The 17398-nt window shown below is 41.6% G+C and overlaps 1 protein-coding gene across 2 annotated transcripts in view; it reads right to left on the bottom strand.

Annotated features, from left to right (window-relative positions):
* Nucleotides 1-5063: 5063 nt before the first annotated feature.
* frmd3 (FERM domain containing 3) overlaps nucleotides 5064-17398 on the bottom strand; it is a 52611-nt gene continuing 40276 nt past the window's right edge. For both annotated transcript variants that reach the window (XM_086030267.1, XM_086030266.1), the window contains 2 exons: nucleotides 12450-12678; nucleotides 5064-10940 (listed from right to left, as the gene is read on the bottom strand). In XM_086030267.1, the coding sequence (XP_085886393.1) occupies nucleotides 10472-10940; nucleotides 12450-12678 (698 nt within the window). In that variant the 3' untranslated portion in view covers nucleotides 5064-10471. The remainder of the gene's footprint in view (nucleotides 10941-12449; nucleotides 12679-17398) is intronic.

Raw genomic sequence — 17398 nt, 5'->3', positions numbered from 1 at the left:
TTGCAGCCATTTGCCAAAATCCAAAAAAGTTCATTTCATTTCTCATTAATGTACACTCAGCACAGAAATATTCACTCAGAAATATGGTTCTAAGTATTCAGACACTTTGCAAAAAAACTTCATATTTAACTCACATGCTAGCCATTTCTTCTGATCATCCTTGAGATGGTTCTGCTCCTTTATTGGAGTCCAGATGTGTTTATTTAAACTGATTGGACTTGATTCGGGAAGGTCTATATAAGACTTTTCAGCTCACAGTGCATGTCAGAGAAAATGAGAATCATGACGTTGAAGGAACTGTCTAAGGGCAGGGGTCACCAACTTTGGTCCTCGAGGGCACCTGTCCTGCAGGTTTTCAATCTCTCCCTGCTGTAACACACCTGTTAAAATGATCAGGATCGTTATCAGGCATCTCAAGAGCTTGCTGTGATGAGCTGAGTGATGGAAAACCTGCATGACAGGGGCCCTCGAGGACCAGAGTTGGTGACCCCTGGTCTAAGGTAATCAGAGACAGAGTTGTAGCAAGGCACAGATCTGGCCAAGGTTACAAAAGAATTTCTACAGTACTCAAGGTTCCTAAGAGCACAGCCTCCATAATCCTCAAATGGAAGACGTTTGGGACGACCACAACTCTTCCGAGACCTGGCCGTCCAGCCAAACTGAGCAATCGTGGGAGAAGGTAAAAAAGAACCCAAAGATCACTGTGGCTGAGCTCCAGAGATGCAGCGGGCACATAGGAAAAAATTCCACAAAGTCAACTACAGTATCACTGCAGCCCTCCAGCAGTTGGGGATTTATGGCAGAGTGGTCCGACGGAAGCCTCGCCCGCATTGCGTTTGCAGAAAAACACATGAAGGACTCCCAGACTGAGAAATAAGATTGTCTGGTCTGATGAGACCAAGATTGAGCAAAGGGGTATGTGTGGAGAAACCCAGGCACCGCTCATCACCTGCCCAGTACAATCCCTACAGTGAAACGTGGTGGTGAGAGCATCATGTTGCAAGGGTGTTTTTTAGCTGCAGGGACAGGACGACTGGTTGCAATTGAAGGAAAGATGAGTACAGAGATATCCTGGAGGAAAGCCTCTTCCAGAGTGCTCAGGACTTCAGACTGGGCCGAAGGTTCACCTTTCAACAGGACAATGACCCGAAGCACACAGCTAAAAAAAACAACCGTGTGGTTTCAGAACAACTCTGTGACTGTTCTTGACTGGCCCAGCCAGAGCCCTGACCTAAACCCGTTTGAGCATCTCTGAAGAGACCTGAAAATGGCTGTCCATCACCGTTCACCATCCAACCTGAACTGGAGAGGATCTGCAAAGAAGAATGGCAGAAAATCCCCAAATCCAGATGTGAAAAACGTTTTGCATCATTCCCAAGAAGACTCACTGCATTTTCACTGCAGGCTGTGCTAGCTCAAAAGGGTGCTTCTACTCAATAAAATGCATCAGGGCGTGAATACTTATGACCATATGATATTTCAGTTTCTCATTTTTAATGAATGTACAAACATTTCTAAATTTCTGTATTTTTCTGTGAAGATGGGGTGCTGAGTGTACATTTATGAGAAATAAAATGAACCTTTCTGATTTTGGCAAATGGCTGCAATGACTCCGTACATTTTGTACCCACTGTATATACTGTATATGGTGGATGGACGGATGGATATATATATATATATATATATATATATATATATATATATATATATATATATATATGTGTGTATATGTATATGTAAAGGGTGATGGTTACGAGGATTCCGTACGAAGAAGTCAATCCAAAATTAACACTGGACAGATGTATTATTAATACATTTCAATTCTGCAAATATATCATGTATGTGTGTATTAAACAAAGTATGGATTGGAAAGGAAGAAAATACAATAGAAGTTTGCCTCCAAAACATCAATTTAAAGATTGGACTTTGCATAATCGTTGTCTGTTGCCATTTGTTGCTGAGCAGAATTTATTACATTTTAAATATCACATTCTCTGACCTGGCTTTGACGGTTTGCTGGAGACAAACGTTATCCACTCCATCTTCCTGATCTCGACATGTTCCGCTGACATCCGTTAAAGTGGAAGACGAGTCTCTCCTCGTCGGTTTTTCGCAATCCTCTTCATTGCGGCTCTGGAATAGCGAGCTCCGCCGACGTTCCGACAAGGCTCTTGCCGATGCTGTTGCCATCTTTATGTTTGTTTGTTTGTTTAACTTAAAACAGTCCCGCGGGTCCTGGAGTCTCCATGTGTGTTCTTTCAAAATACCCCAAGACGGCAAAAAAAGATGATGCGCTGACTTTTTATATGGGCCCTCACACTCATGTGCTTCTTCTTAGCTCATCACATGTGGACACTCCTGATGTGAAAACTTTCAATGAAAAAAAAGTCCATGAAGAAGAAATTTTAAGAAACCCTGCAGGCAAACCAATGTGACAGAAGACATGGCTCTTCGCGACTTCTCGTCGTAATCAATTCTTAATCTTTCATTGCTCCTGCCTTCCACTAACGCAGTGTTTATCATACGCAATACCATTAATGTGCTTTTTTGGAAATATGAGAAATTGCTTATTTTTAAACATGATGTCTCCACAGATGGCAAGACGCAATTCACCGGGTACAATCATGTTTGGCCCAAGCCCAAATGCCTCAAAATTGCCAAAGATTTTTCTCTTGTCCCTAAATTATCAGTTATTACTAGGCAGAATTCATGGGGCACCATCATGTTTGGAGCAAAACCTAACTTAAAAAAAAAAATAATAATAATTGTTAGTAACGCTGACTCTGGTGGCGACTTGATCTGTTACCAAAATGGATTCTGTATTCAATGCAGAATTTGTATGAATCAAGTTGTCTCATAAACCGCACATTGCTGACTTCACTTCTGTTGCCATCTTATTCCATTTGCGTGCAGAATAACAGCTAAAGGCAGCTTCACCATGTTTACTTTGAACTCTGGGCTCCACTAATTGACCCGAGTCGGCAAATCTCAGAGCCCTACTGGGTATTTATTCAATCAGCATTTCTTTAATGTATTCAGGTCCCAAACCATTCAGTGATTGATAGACCAGTAGCCGAATTTTTAAATCTATTGTACAGTTTACTCATTTCCTCCAAGTAGGACCTGAACCATTTTAATACAAATTTGTGATTCAATTGGGACATTATAGTGCATGAGTAAACCTACAGAAGGGCTGCGCCATTCATGACAGTGTTCCATTCCAATGATGGCATATGCCAATTTTTACATTTACAACATTGACAAAGGTGTGTGTCATTTCCCTGCAGGAGGTCACAGAGAGGACTGTGCAGGAGGTCACAAAGAGGACTGTGCTGCAGGTATGTGTGGTCTGAGAATTATCTGACGACATGTTTGTCCAGGGAGGTGCGTTGGTTCGCCAGCACATTGGATGTGCTTACGCCATGAGAACATGCCATGTGGCTGTGACATAACTACCCAACGTTCACCCATAGACAGTAAATGTTTCGAACAGGAGCTCCTGGAAGAGCACAGACCTCTGGCAAGGTCCAAGGGTAACGCTGGCTAGTAGTATGACTTATGAATCCTCCATCTAAGACCAGGTACACACATAAAGATAATTGGGCTGTTTTTGTCCTGATTTTGACTCTTGCTGACCAAGGACGTCAAAAGCCCAATTATCTTATGTATCTTATAAGATTGTCCCATAAGATTATCACTCTGTCTAATGTGTGTTAAGAGCGGATTTGTTAGAAACGGGCGGAGGCCGTCAATCTTAAATTATGAAACGTATGTTCTTTATTTATACTAAAAATCTTCATGTGTGTGGGGGAAACTAAATGCACTTTAATCATTTGACTCCGTGAACATTGACGTGAATGGATTGTGGCCGGTCAAAGCAGCACCTTGACTGATGAACAAGGAAGCGACGGTAAAGAAATGCCATTCTTTACAGATCATTAGTGATCACACAAGATTTCTGCCTCTTTCTAGATTGGTGATGGAAAAGAATCTTAATGTGTGTGTTGCTCTGAGATGTCATTACCTAAGCAGACTGCACACAATACAACCACAACTGTTAAATGTCAGATTTTTTTTTTTAAGATTTGAAAAATTCTGATGTGGGCTCACTTGTAGTCTGAAGCTGAGCCATGATTGGTCGAAATCTAAGCCCTGAGCAACTTCGATGTCATCTTCGGTCGACAGAAGTGACAAAATGGCCGCCCCCTGAGCTAGCTAAAAACAAGTAGATTCCTCATATTCCACAAACGTTTGATCGTGTATTACGTGTGAAATAGCTGAAACCCTATCATTTGAGTCCAGCCTATGGAATTAAAATCATATCTGGAGTCCACATAAGCACAGTGACATACTTTGGTGATACTATATTTAAGACATGTATGTACAGTACATGCCCTTGTGTATTTATGACACATTACATGACACTGATCCACCTATGATTTTAAATGGGCTTCCGTTAGTGTTTTATTCTACCGATATAGGCGGAATGCCCAGCGCTGATATACAGTACACTATGTTGTGTAAAGTGTTTGGAACTGCGTGTTACCAATATAAATACAGCCCTTTCAAACATTCCATTTTGGGGTTTTTTCTTACTTACAAGCTAATTAGAGCCACCGTCCTCCACTCCAGTATGACACTCATGACTCGCAGTGCCATGGATCTGTGGCTCAGAGTATGAAATTAATTACCAGGGCAAACACAAGGCGCTGTGTCCTGGAAGTGACCCCAAACAGCAGTAAGCCATTTCAGGATTACATACCAATTTGATGTGATGATGACTTTGCAAAAGTCGACTATTTCTGTTCCATTAGGACTTTTTGGGCATAGTGTCAATTTGAGTGTTGGCTTTACCTGGTTTGAAAAAAAAAAAAAACTGTCCCATTTCCTTTCTTCAAAAAGGGGCCATTTTGTATGAGAGGGCAAGTGTTGCATTGACCCACCAGATCCAATGGATATCACGGTAGTAAAGAAAACGTATATGTAACGTATGTGTTTTCTCCTGAAAATAACTTCTGGTGCTCTATATCAAGACACAGCATATGTTACATTAGGGAGCTTTATTGTGGCAGTATCAACATATAGAAATCAACACATAGTTTCTTCTGAATGACATACAAACATCCAATTGTTTCACTTCACAAAGTTCATAAGGCTTGGTTGTCCCAGAGGGGGGCGGGTGGGGGGTGTGGGGGGAGTGCAGTGGATGTTACCTTTCAAAACAAAATCTCCTGGAGTCACATCAAAGAATAAAAACGATATCCATCCATTATCCAAACTGCTTATCCTCACAAGGGTAGTGGACACGATGAAAGAAAAATTGTCTGCTACATGCTCACACAATTCCGAAATGCCTCCCTCCAAATAGTCCCCATGCCCAATCCTTGGCAAAGACCTGAGTTCAAATAGAATACATTTCACTCTTTTTTATGTATAATTGGACACGCTTCAATGTAATGCTGTAAAGTTTTGCCAATAATAATAATCCAAAATATTTGTCCTTGGATATGACATCAACAAGTGTCTAATTGGCATATGTGTATATACTTTTAAATTTAAAATGCAAAAAATCAAAACTTCTTGTGACCGTAATACTTTTAAGTGACACAGCTGAAACGAAGAGCTAAAAAGAGCGATCCCCTTTGTTGTTAGCGTACTGTAAGTGCTAACTTACAAGCTAAGCTAATGCGACGTCATGTAGGCCGATCGTTTTTCTCGAAGATAAATCCCGAAACGTCTAATGATTCATTTTAAACGAGCAGGAACATGGTGCTAGCAAACCTGCTAGTGTGCATTGATAACCGTGCATTTGTCTAACACTTTTATAAACTCACGTTTATTTGTATATTATTCTCAAAGCTAATCACAATCGGCTAATAATTCACGTTTGTTTTAAACAAGTGGGATATGCCACTTGTTAGGTAACATGCTAGCATGCTCCATTAGCCTCAAATTTGGCTTTTGATGCAGCAAAAGCGCAGCGATTTTATGACATTTTGAAAAATATTTGTTATTAATTTTGTATCGTTTAAGTTGAAATTTGAAACAGAATCATTAAGTTAGTCAATTTCCAGGTCTCAGCTAATGCTATCTTTGCCCGTCTTGATCAAAACAAATCAAGTCTCATGCATTCTAATGATGGTCAAGACACCCAAGCCTACAAGAAAAAGAGGAGCGACATATTTCATATTCTTTGCATTTTTTTTTTGCCACATTGATTAACATCATATTTACAAAAGGAAGACATGCAGGTCTTCAGGCTCTTATAAAAGTGACACCAGTGAGTGATTTAGTACAGAAATGAAGACCTGTACATCGATGAAACCATTTGAGAATTAGCTCAGAATTCCAATGTTGAGGGCAGCAATTAATATTATGACAACGGAGACGCTGTGATAGTGATATGGCCCGGCCTTCTGTTGGTTTTCAGTAGGAAAAATAAATGCTTTGTTGCTGCATATTTTCTACGTATGCATAAAGCATGCTGGGTCGGACCCACACGCGTCGTTATGCATATTCGTATGAGGCAGGAAACATTTGTACTGACTTTCAAAGGAGTGCTTGTATCAACCGAATGCCTTCACAATTATGACAGTTCTAGTGCATCAGCTACAGACTTGCTTGAAATAAATACACATCATGTTATATACGGTACTGTGCAAAAGTATCAACATTCTGGTAAATCTGGATCAGGGCTCTATGAATTAGATACAGGATATATCATTGATAGATTAAATCAATGGTTTCAAGAGAACTGAGTCAAAATGGAATGCACTACTGAGCTGTTCACTTTTAACGTTTTTGTTGTTTAGAGAAGATTTCTGTTTAAGTCATTCACTGCCATTGGCGAATTTACTTGTCTTTTCACAGTCCAGCCATTCAATTTATTTATATATTTTTTCAAAAAAAAAACATTAGAGTGTAAAAGAGGGTCTGAAAATGTCATTTTTGAAGAAGTCTGCACTCTACCGAGTGACATTCTAGTCACATAAAGCTAATTATAGACTGTTTGAGAAATTTACCCGTTTTAGCTAGGTCAGGGCGCGGCCATTTTGTCACTTCTGTCTACTGAAGATGACATCGAAGTTGCTCAGATAACGACCAATCATAGGCCGGTCTGCCTCTCATTTTAAACAGGTTTCCATCAGCGATTCACACAGTAAAAAACTTCAATAGCACCCCCCCCCACTTCCCGCTGGCCAACATTTGAACAGAAAGAGTGACTCACAGTGACTCTCTGCGCCATGGAAGCCTGTTCACGGCCTGGTCCTACACTCAAATCGGTCCCCCAAGCAACAACAACCCACTATTGTTCCTCGTTGCGGCCATCGAAGCCTCACCGCGAAAAATAGACTAAAGACGAAAGACGAATTAAATACATGGGCGACTATGCTTAGTTCGTCTATTTTAAATTTTTTCCTGTCATTCGTCAACTGTCAGCAAAACGGGCGTACGTCATGGGCGGATATGCCAGAATGCCCAGCTCTGGCGGTTTGCCAAATTCCCAGATTTGTCCTGGCACGAAAGTGAAAATGCGCCAGTTTTTATACCAAACGCACGTGCGACTGTCTACGAAAATAGGGCCCAAAGACTTTTTTTTCCTGCCAAAAATGTATTTTCCTTTTGTTCTGTTACTTTACAATCCACATTTATTTTCTCTTGGTATTGCAACTTTTTTTTCGCATCATTTTTGTTCCTGTCAGAGTGTCCCGAACACTCCTTCCCTTAATCCTAATTACCAGAGATGAGCCACAAAGACAAACAAAAATTGCAGATATGCAGTTCAGTAACGGATGAGTGGAGACCATGTAACCATGCTTGAGCATGGTAAAAAAGGACAAATTGGCCCAAGTGCTAAGTGTGCCTAGTAGGTGCAATCAACAGGAGCTGCTTATGCCGTTTCCTGAGAAGTTGATCACAATAGCTAACTGGACAGTTCGAATGGAAGCTACCAAGAGCACCACGTGTTTTTGGTTATGATTTTGTTTGGATGGAGAGAATTTGAAAAGGAGACGGGATGCTCGGTAGGTTTTGACACAGTGTTGTGGAAAAGAGCTACAGGCAAAAACGTCCTCTACGACACACATTACAGGAAACGTACGACACTGACATGACACACATCTTAATTAACCCCCGTCCATCTCTTCTCTCTTAGTCCAAACCCTTCAGTTAGGAAAAACCCAACGTCGCGCTCTTACATTCTTTTTCTCCTGCATCTCAACACTCCTCCCATGTAATGTGAAGACATGACCTGTTGTGTCAGCACAACCAAAGTACACCCCCTCCTGTTACCGAAACGACATCACATGGTCTGACAGAGAGACTTGACGTCGATTTGTGCTGTAGGAGTCAAGGAGTAAAAAATATGCCCCCTGCCCCCAATAAACGTGGGTAAATTTGCTCGTTTTTTTCTTTTCTTCTTTTGTAAACTTACATTTTTTTTTTTCCAAAATAAGATCAAAGTAGATCCTCTGACTGAAAAATTCCTGAAAGATCCGTGTCACTTAAAAATGTACAAAAGCTTAAAAACAACTTGTGTACCAATGTGTCTTTTTTGTTTGCTTACTGTATCATCTTAGGAGAGTGTGTTACGTTTTAGCGCAACTGCCGCCCACACTCAAATGATTGACATGCGAGGGGACCAATTGGGGCGCTCATCAAGCAAGAGTTATAAAACAACAAAAGTCAAGACAAAAGTCGTTGCATCAGCTTGTCAGCGTTTTTTTTTTCTTTTCCTTTTTTGTGACTCTCCTCTGCCTCTTGCCAGCACTTTTTTTGTCCTCTTTCCTTGGCTACAATCGTAAATCTTAACAAGTGATCGCATCTTTTTGTGATGTTTTGCCGTTCAAGACTCAATGATGCCACAGTAGTTAAGACTGGGTATAGATTTGAATGACATTTTAAGACTACAGAGACCCAGACATGACAGGGGTATGGGGGGCATTAACATAACGTGCACACAGAAGGCCAATTTCTTGGCCACAAATTCAGTACAATGTGCAAAATACAAATTTGTGCCCATGTAGTACAAAATGCTCATTTTTGGCCACAAAAATGTATTTCGATATTAATATAATTCTTCCAAAGTTGGGCAAGCAAATGTAGCGCACCTTCTGTAGAAACGTAGAAGCTGGGTTGGGAGGATTAAAAATGTTTAAAAATTTAAAAATGTATTCTGATACAGTAAATAGTTACCTGTTAAAAAATGTAAGGTAATTGGGTTAGTAATGTAATCCAAGTACCATAATTTTAATATAATGTAACTTGATAACTGGTAATTACTTTTGGACTACTCCAATACCAAATATGCTGCTAAATTGTGGGATAGCCTGCTATAGCGCTTAGCGCTCCTCCATGGTATCAAGCAGTCCAGATGATTTTGACAGCTCACACATTGCTTTGTAAAGATTATTTAAAATGAACAAAAGAGACTTCATTCATTCCCTTCGAGTCACTTTTGAAACCGACTGCTTTAAAACCAAAGCATATCTAGTACCTGTGTCATTTACTTGTGGGCCAACTAAAACTTTACATGGCATGATCAATAGCAGTTAATGAAGCTATATTGTGACCAGTCACTCCTGGAAAGGTTGTTTGGCCAAAAAATTTGAGGCAGGCGAGGACTGAGGCATAATCCTGCAAAATAATCCACATTTTACACAGCTGTACTTGTAAACTGGTTACGTTTCTGTAACTGTAACAGATTACATTTACATTTTATGTTTCCTGAATACAGTACATGATGCTTGTACACGTATTGCGTGACTTGCCAAGGCTGGGTAGAAGTAGAGGACAGTTTCTAGCGAAGTTGTGCTCCATTTGTTTGCTTCGACGGCCAACTTGTTCATGAGAATGACATTACACTCGCGTCTGTATTTCAAGGTCTTAATTCAAGGTCACAAATGAGTATTTTGTGTACACCTTATCGTAATTTTTAACCACAAATGAATATTTTGTGTACATGTCACGCTGAATTTGTGGCCACAACTTGTTTTTCATATGGGGCCGATTTGCTTTCTCAGGCGTCCCAACTTGTTTTTGCCTAATTTGTGACCACAAATTAATATTTATGCACGTTATACCTAACTTGTGGTCATAATTTAGCACATCGTGCACACGTTATACTTAAATTGTTGCCGCAAATTAGCACTTTGTATGTATGTTACATGTTGATTGTGGCCACACTTTTTTTTTTTTTTTTTTTTTTTGTTCCGCCCTTGTCATATCTGCGTTAGACATTTGGCCTGTTTTCTCACCCAGGTTTACATCTTACTCATGGGAAAAATATTGAACTCTATTCTAACTCTATGTTGTGCACACATATGTAATTTGTTGGCACAAATGAGTATTTTTCTCCCATGTCATGTCTGAGGATCCATATAAGACAGACTTTTGGGCATCTGTTTTTTTTCCCTGAAGTGATGCCTTCCCTCTTTTAGCCACATGGTCCAAGAGCTCTGCCGTCCCACGTTCAGTCCGACCACAGGTTCTCCATGGCCATGCTGAACTTGCACACGATCCAGCGGCGAAGGGGGCAGTAGTACTCATAGTGGAACTGCTCGAACTCCGGCGTCTGGCGGATCTCGTGCAGGAAGGACACATCCAGGTCGGACTCCAGCAACAGTAGCAGCGTGGGCACGGTGACCATCAGGACGCCGGTGAATGCGGCGATGAGTCGAGCCACGCTAAGCACGCAGGCGTTGAGCCGGGCGTTGGACGACAGCAGGCTCAGGACGCCGAGGCCGCAACCTCTCGCTGCCAGCCGGGTGCGTTCGAAGGCCCGGTCGCGCTCCCTCTCGGCCTCCAGCTGGGCCTGGATGTCGGGGTCGGCGTGGAGCTCCCGCAGGAGCCTGGCGGGACTCTGGACGGGTGACGAGAAGAGCAAGTCCACCCCTCCTTGGCTGTCGTCCACCGGGGTGGGAAGCATACTGGCGCAAGGGCTGAGCGGGAACACGTGGAAACACATTTAGTAAATAACTGTCCAAAAGACAAGAGAGGATCCAGCATCATGAAGTGCTTTAATGCAGACTCTTTCACTTTCACGTTTGGGCATCTTCCGTAGCAGGGATGGGCAACTAGCACATAAGGTCCGTTACCCCCGCCCTCACCCAAAAATATGTGTCTTCACTTTTCCTAGATAGTTGTGGAAATGGTTTTTTTTTTTTTTTTTTTTTTTTCAATTTTAAAAAGCAATGGCTTTTTTTTGTTTTGGTTTGAGGAGGGAAGCAAACACCCGTTTTTTTTTTTGTGGAAAAAGCATATTTTGCTGATAGTTTTATCATTTTTGAAAAATGTCATGTTTCAATGTGTATTAAAAATCAAACAATTCCATTTCAACGACCATCAATTATACACAGATTTTCGCTATACGCCGGCCGGCCCGGTCCGGTCCCACACCCCCACAAGTTTGAAGTTGTAATACTACTCACCACTAGATGGCAGACATGTTAATTGCGCTTGCACCAAATCGTAAACTTGGGTTATGCTTGAAGCGTGGACGCTCAGACGGACATGAGATGTGCCGAATCCCACCGTGCACGCTTTTGCAGCATCCATGTGTGTGGCTTGACCCTGCAGTTAACCGATATTCTCCCATACTCTAGGGGACGGTGCATAGCGTCTGCGGCAGGGATCTCAAACTCCAGTCCTCGAGGGCCACTTCCTGCATGTTTTACAAGTTGCCCACCTGCAACCCATCTGATTCAAATGATCAGCTCATCGACAAGCTCATATGACCGCGTGCGGACCTCACATATGCGTCAAGCATAAACCAAGCTTTATACTGCCCTAGACCACAAGGTGAGTAGGCCTAATATTTATTTTTGCTGATTCGGAATGATAAGATAAGATAAGAATGCCTTTATTGATCCCACAGTGGGGAAATTTTCAAATGATGAACAGGACAAACATTGTACAGTACTTAAATAATATTTAGATTTTTTTTTTTTTTTTGAAAATATTTTTTTGAACTTGGAGTGAGTTGTTTTTTGTGAGGAAAAAAAATAATCCCAAAATGAGTTCTTGTACGTAATGTTGGTTTGCTGTTCAGCAGTTTTGTGCTATCCATGAATGGTAATTTTAAGAATGACAGCACTTGTTTGTTTATTTTTTGACTGTTCATACTCTTTGTTTTTTTAGGTCTAGCTTTTTTATACATGCACTGATAATTTTTTTGTATGAAAAATGAGATATATTAAAATACTATGATGTACATAGATTGATTGGTTCAATAAAAACAGACATAAGCATGGATTTTGTCCATATTTAACATACATCTGGTTAGGAAATGCATGCATTGCCGCCCGGCACTGCTGAAAAATTGTGGAGCCCTCCATCATTTAAATTGCCCACCCCCGTTCTACAGGAATGAGGAATATACTTATGGCCCGCCTCCCCTAACCAATATCTTTTCTAATTGTGCTGCTTTGTGAGTGCGTATAGGGTCAAACCTGTAGACAAGCTCAGATATGGTTCTCTCTCCATCAGCCTCGTCGTCCTCATGCATTTTGCTTCCCGATTTGGGCGTCTGAGGTCGGATGCTTGAAGTCTCCATGGCAAGGCGGGGAGGCGGCAGGTCTGACGCACAGTTGGCTCCATCCATGCTTTGCTGATGGTCTGCAGGAGCGGCTGAAGATGTGACGGGAGACAACGCGGCGGAGTCCTTCAGAGCAACAAAGCCTGGTGAGTGAAATGAATACATTTCAGATTTGACAGCAAGGTTCTTTCTATTTTTGATATATTTTTGATTTTTAATGGAAATTTGTGTCGTCACACTACTTTAACATTTTTCACAAGTTAATTGTTACAAGACATTTGGCTATTTTATTAAAAAAAAAAAAAAACACAAAAATTAAATTGTTTAAAATATGATTTCAATGTTCTGAATATCACACTAATACCTTTGCCGATAACACGTACCTCAGATCAAAACCGTTTTCCTCCTTTTAATACATTTAACTGCCTCACCAAATGCTGACCTCCAGCACTGTATATTGGATTGGTTTCAAGCAAGTTTCGCAAACACAAATTATGGAATCAATATGGAATGGCTCCAACAAGAGCGATGTCAATTGAAACAAAGGAGAAGATGATCAGACTTCTTAAAGAAGGTAAATCATCGCACAATGTTGCAAAAGATCCACGCAGAGATTCAGACCTATAGAACCACAAACCTGAGAGGCAGACTAGGCCATGCGATACCGCTTTACACCATCAATGAGTGGGAACTGAACCCATGCTGCCTGCACCCAAGTCAGGCGAGTCTCCCACATCAGTTACTCTTCTCATTCGTGTATTAGTCATATTTTTATTCATTTTCACCGTAAGCCAAAACATTCGAATGCATAGTTTTTTTCACACTGCTGAGTATTTTTCATATTAGCCACACGATGGCGCTCACAGGCTGGTGAAACAGGAGAGCTAACACGTCTAACAGCAAGGCAACATAAACATGACCATATTTTGCAAATAACATGCCCCCGTCCATTCTAACGTAAATTGTCACAATGAGTGTACTTCCCATAATATTTTAGCCACTAGACAATAAGCCTGCAGGTTCCTCTTTTCTGCGTGTGTGTACTCGAGCATATGTGCGCATGTGAAGCCATGGAGAAAAAGTTTGGATTAGCAAAGCGTTGACAAGCTGAGTCAAACAACACAGGACGTTAGTGGACCGACAACCCCCCCCCAATTTGATGCATCAAGACAGCTGGATATATTTTTACACGCACACACACGCATATGCGCTGGTGCACGCGCACGAGTACAGTAGTAATACCACAGTTTCACCTACAGTAGAGTTGCCAGGGGTTTGTTTACTCAACTGTAGATGGGGTTAGGACGAGGGTTAGAGAGCGTCTAAGGGGAAATGGCAAGAACCGAGGTAGTCTGAGCCACCGAGTCACACAACTTTGTGGAGCGATCACATGACAGAATCTAGTGGAATGCTAATTACCATCCACGTAACAAAAGAGCTTTTGTAATATTGCCGAAGGAACATGCAATAAGGTTTCCGCTCTTTAGTTCATCCAAAAGACCGCTTATGTGCTTCGGTAGGAGCTGCTGTTTTGGTAAGCAACAAAGTTCAAATGGTGTGTGGCCATTTGGGAATCAACTGTAGCGTCAAAATGAGAGGCGTCTAATTGAGGGATGTGTTTGTTTGTCTTAAAGGGGAAGTCAACCCCCCAAAAATGTGTCTTTACAATAATATGTTGTATGCGCCTCCACGAGTCTTAACATGGCATTCTGATTAAATCCTGCTTTGAAACTCTGACTGTCGATGTTGTTGCTGTTGATGTTTCATTTTAAATATTTTGCCCAAAAGATAAATATTCTTTGTACTGATGTGAACCAAACCGTGACCTTAATAACATTACACCCTAAACAATTTAGAACGGCAGTTAAAAATGCCCTCTAAGGGCAACCACAACCACTATGTAGCCCACAATGAAAATAAGTTTGATACTCCTGATGTTAGCTCGTCCAGTCGGCTAGAGAATCACCTATTTACTTGCACATTATGTACCTCTGATGGCTTCATCACAAATGCTCAGGGCTGAGATAACGACCCATCGCGGCTCAGCTTCAGAAAACAGATGAGCTGTGATTGGTCGCTACTTGAGCCCTGAGCAGTTGTGATGTCATTTTCAGTCGACAGAATTGACAAAATGGCCGCCCCCGGAGATGGCGAAAAACGGGTGGATTTTGCTGCTTAACTCATATTCCACAAAGGCAATTAAATCAGAATGCCTTGTTTCAACTAGTGGGCTTGCATGGAACATATTCTTGAAAAAAATAGGTTGACTTCCGCCTTAAGGCTTGTACTCAAGCAAGGACACTTGAGTGCATTGGAAACTTGCCAAGAATTGAAACTCTCATATACAGTTTAAATGTCTCCTTGAGGAGGCTGAGAGGTTTCATGTTCGGAATACAATTGACACTATTGAGTGATTTGTTAGGACAGGCCTTCTACCCACACTTTTAAGTTGATGTATTTCTTTCTTTTGGCTTTCCTGTTAAAATATTGCCAAGTGATATCTCTGACGCAGGAAGCTGTATGCAAACGGAATCTCACCAATTTTCACAAGCTCTTGAATTGAAAAGGAGGTTCCTCTTAAAAGCAGTTTTGTCAATTTTCCTCTCCACTGATGACTGACAATCGCAGAGACGGGCAGTTAGCGCGACAAGTTTTGGTCACTCAGCACCCTCCCTCACTCATGTCTATGACTCATTGACACCACTTGTGCTATGACTCCAGAGACAGGCTAATATTGTCTGCTTAAAATTTTAGCCTGTAGTAGTCGATTATTATTAATAGCTATGGCAGTCACTTCCATGCATGCTGCAGTTTGCATCAGTAGCATTGTTATGAATGAATACCATGATTGCAGTAGCCGCTTGGAAACATACACAACGAGTGCATTCTGTATGGTTCTCATTTACACACACACATCATGTACCGTTCATAGAGCATGCCACCAGAGAGCGTGAGAATGATGGACCGCATTTACACTTTGCTCCAACTGGTTGTCACAACAAACCAGACACTTTCAGCTACACAGGCAGTGTAAGTAAAGTGTGTGTAATGTGTGTGTATGTATGTATGCATGTATATATATATGTATATATATATATATATATGTATGTATGTATGTATATATGTATGTATGTATGTATGTATATATATATATGTATGTATGTGTATATATGTATATATATATATATATATATATATATATATATGTATATATATAAAACGATTTAACATTTTAATCGAGTTGATCACAGCTTAAAAAATAATTGATCATATTGATCGTAATTAATCAATTCGAACTCCGAAATATGCCATATTTTTCTGTAAATTGTTGTTGGAATGGAAAGACACAAGACGGATATATACATTCAACATGCTGTTCATATGTAATATATTTTTTTATGACAACAACAAATCCTGAAGAGATGAAAATTTCAAATTTTAAATTAAAATGATTAACATTCTTTCTGTAGTGGACAGTATTTTTATTCACTACAAAAACGCAAAAGGTGACAGAAATATTTCAAATGTGTGTGTGGCCCATATTCTTAGAGTTATAACCCAGTATATATATATATACACACACATATATATATATAGCATAGTCGGAAGCCCATTGCTAAGTGATTCAGACAATGGATGGATGAACGTAACGGATGTGTATGTAATTACACGTTACTCGGTGAACTGCATAAAATGTTGTCCAGAGGAATGAAATAAGCAAAGGCATTAAGGCACTGGTATGACCGTTAAGAATGTACTCTAAATCCAAAGAAACCGCACGTTGAGCAGCATCCCATAGATTGTGGACCCCTTTTGAGCTTCCACCGTATTGCCCCATAGATCTCCTTATCTTACTTGGCTCCAATGTGTTCCTCTGCATTCCGGCACTGATCCCAGCAACCTGTCCCCCGTGACCCACCAGCCGCACGTAAACATCCCGCGCGGTGTGGTTGGCAATGCGCAGATGGAGGCTGCGCTGGGTGGTGATCCTCACTTGGCACCTCAAGGCCTGCGCCACAACCACCGATGATGACGACGGCAGGTCCTCCGAGGCCTCCGTCGGGTAGAACACTTCTAGGGGCCCGGCCTCTCCCTCCCGCATCTCCTCGGCCTCGGGCTGCTCTGGCGGCAGGCTACAAGCGTTACCGCCGTCGGGTTGCTCGGCCCCTTCCGACCCCAAATCGATTTGATCCGTGCCGTTCCGGTGCTCGATCGCCTCCATTATTGAGTCTGATGACAAAGCTCAGACCCAACTGTCCACTGCAACACCACCACATAGACTGACTGGACAGTGTCCGGAATCTGAACACACACACACACATGCCTCTATGTACACACTTGAGAGACAGTGGGCGACACCGACCAGATACATTCTCTCTCACTCTGTGATCCACAGACATGGCCGGCGCTCGTATGAATGTCAACCATCTTAACAAAGACTGCAGGGATCAACCAAAGCTTCATGCTCTAAATATAACCAAGGGAGTTCTAGTGGGAGAGGGGCAACTAATCTAACCGTGATTACAGAGAGTCAGGCCTGACCCTGGATGGGATGGGGGGATCATTTTCCTTTTCCTCTCTTAAAGTCGGTACGCATGAAGGTCTTTCCCAACATTTGCTGGGCCCCCAAAAAGTGCACTTGTCATGATCCGTCTGTCTTGTTGTTTCTTTTTTGTCCCAGTGTTCCCGTGTCTGTCTCGTTACGATTATTGTGTCCACCTGTGCTCCTTCCACTCCCAAGTGTTAACCAATCAGCTCCCTCCTACCTTTCGTGTCTTGTCCAGGTGTTTCTCGTTGTCTCGTGACTATGTCTGTATTTAGCTCCCGGCTTTCCTTTCAGCTCTTGTCGGGTCGCTGTTGGTG

The sequence above is a fragment of the Filicampus tigris genome, chromosome 5, assembly GCF_054856515.1.
Source record: "Filicampus tigris isolate MCC_2025a chromosome 5, RoL_Ftig_1.0, whole genome shotgun sequence".
Lineage (NCBI taxonomy): Eukaryota > Metazoa > Chordata > Actinopteri > Syngnathiformes > Syngnathidae > Filicampus > Filicampus tigris.
The sequence above is the reverse complement of the archived record's forward strand: the minus strand, read 5'-3'. Positions and strand labels throughout refer to the sequence as shown.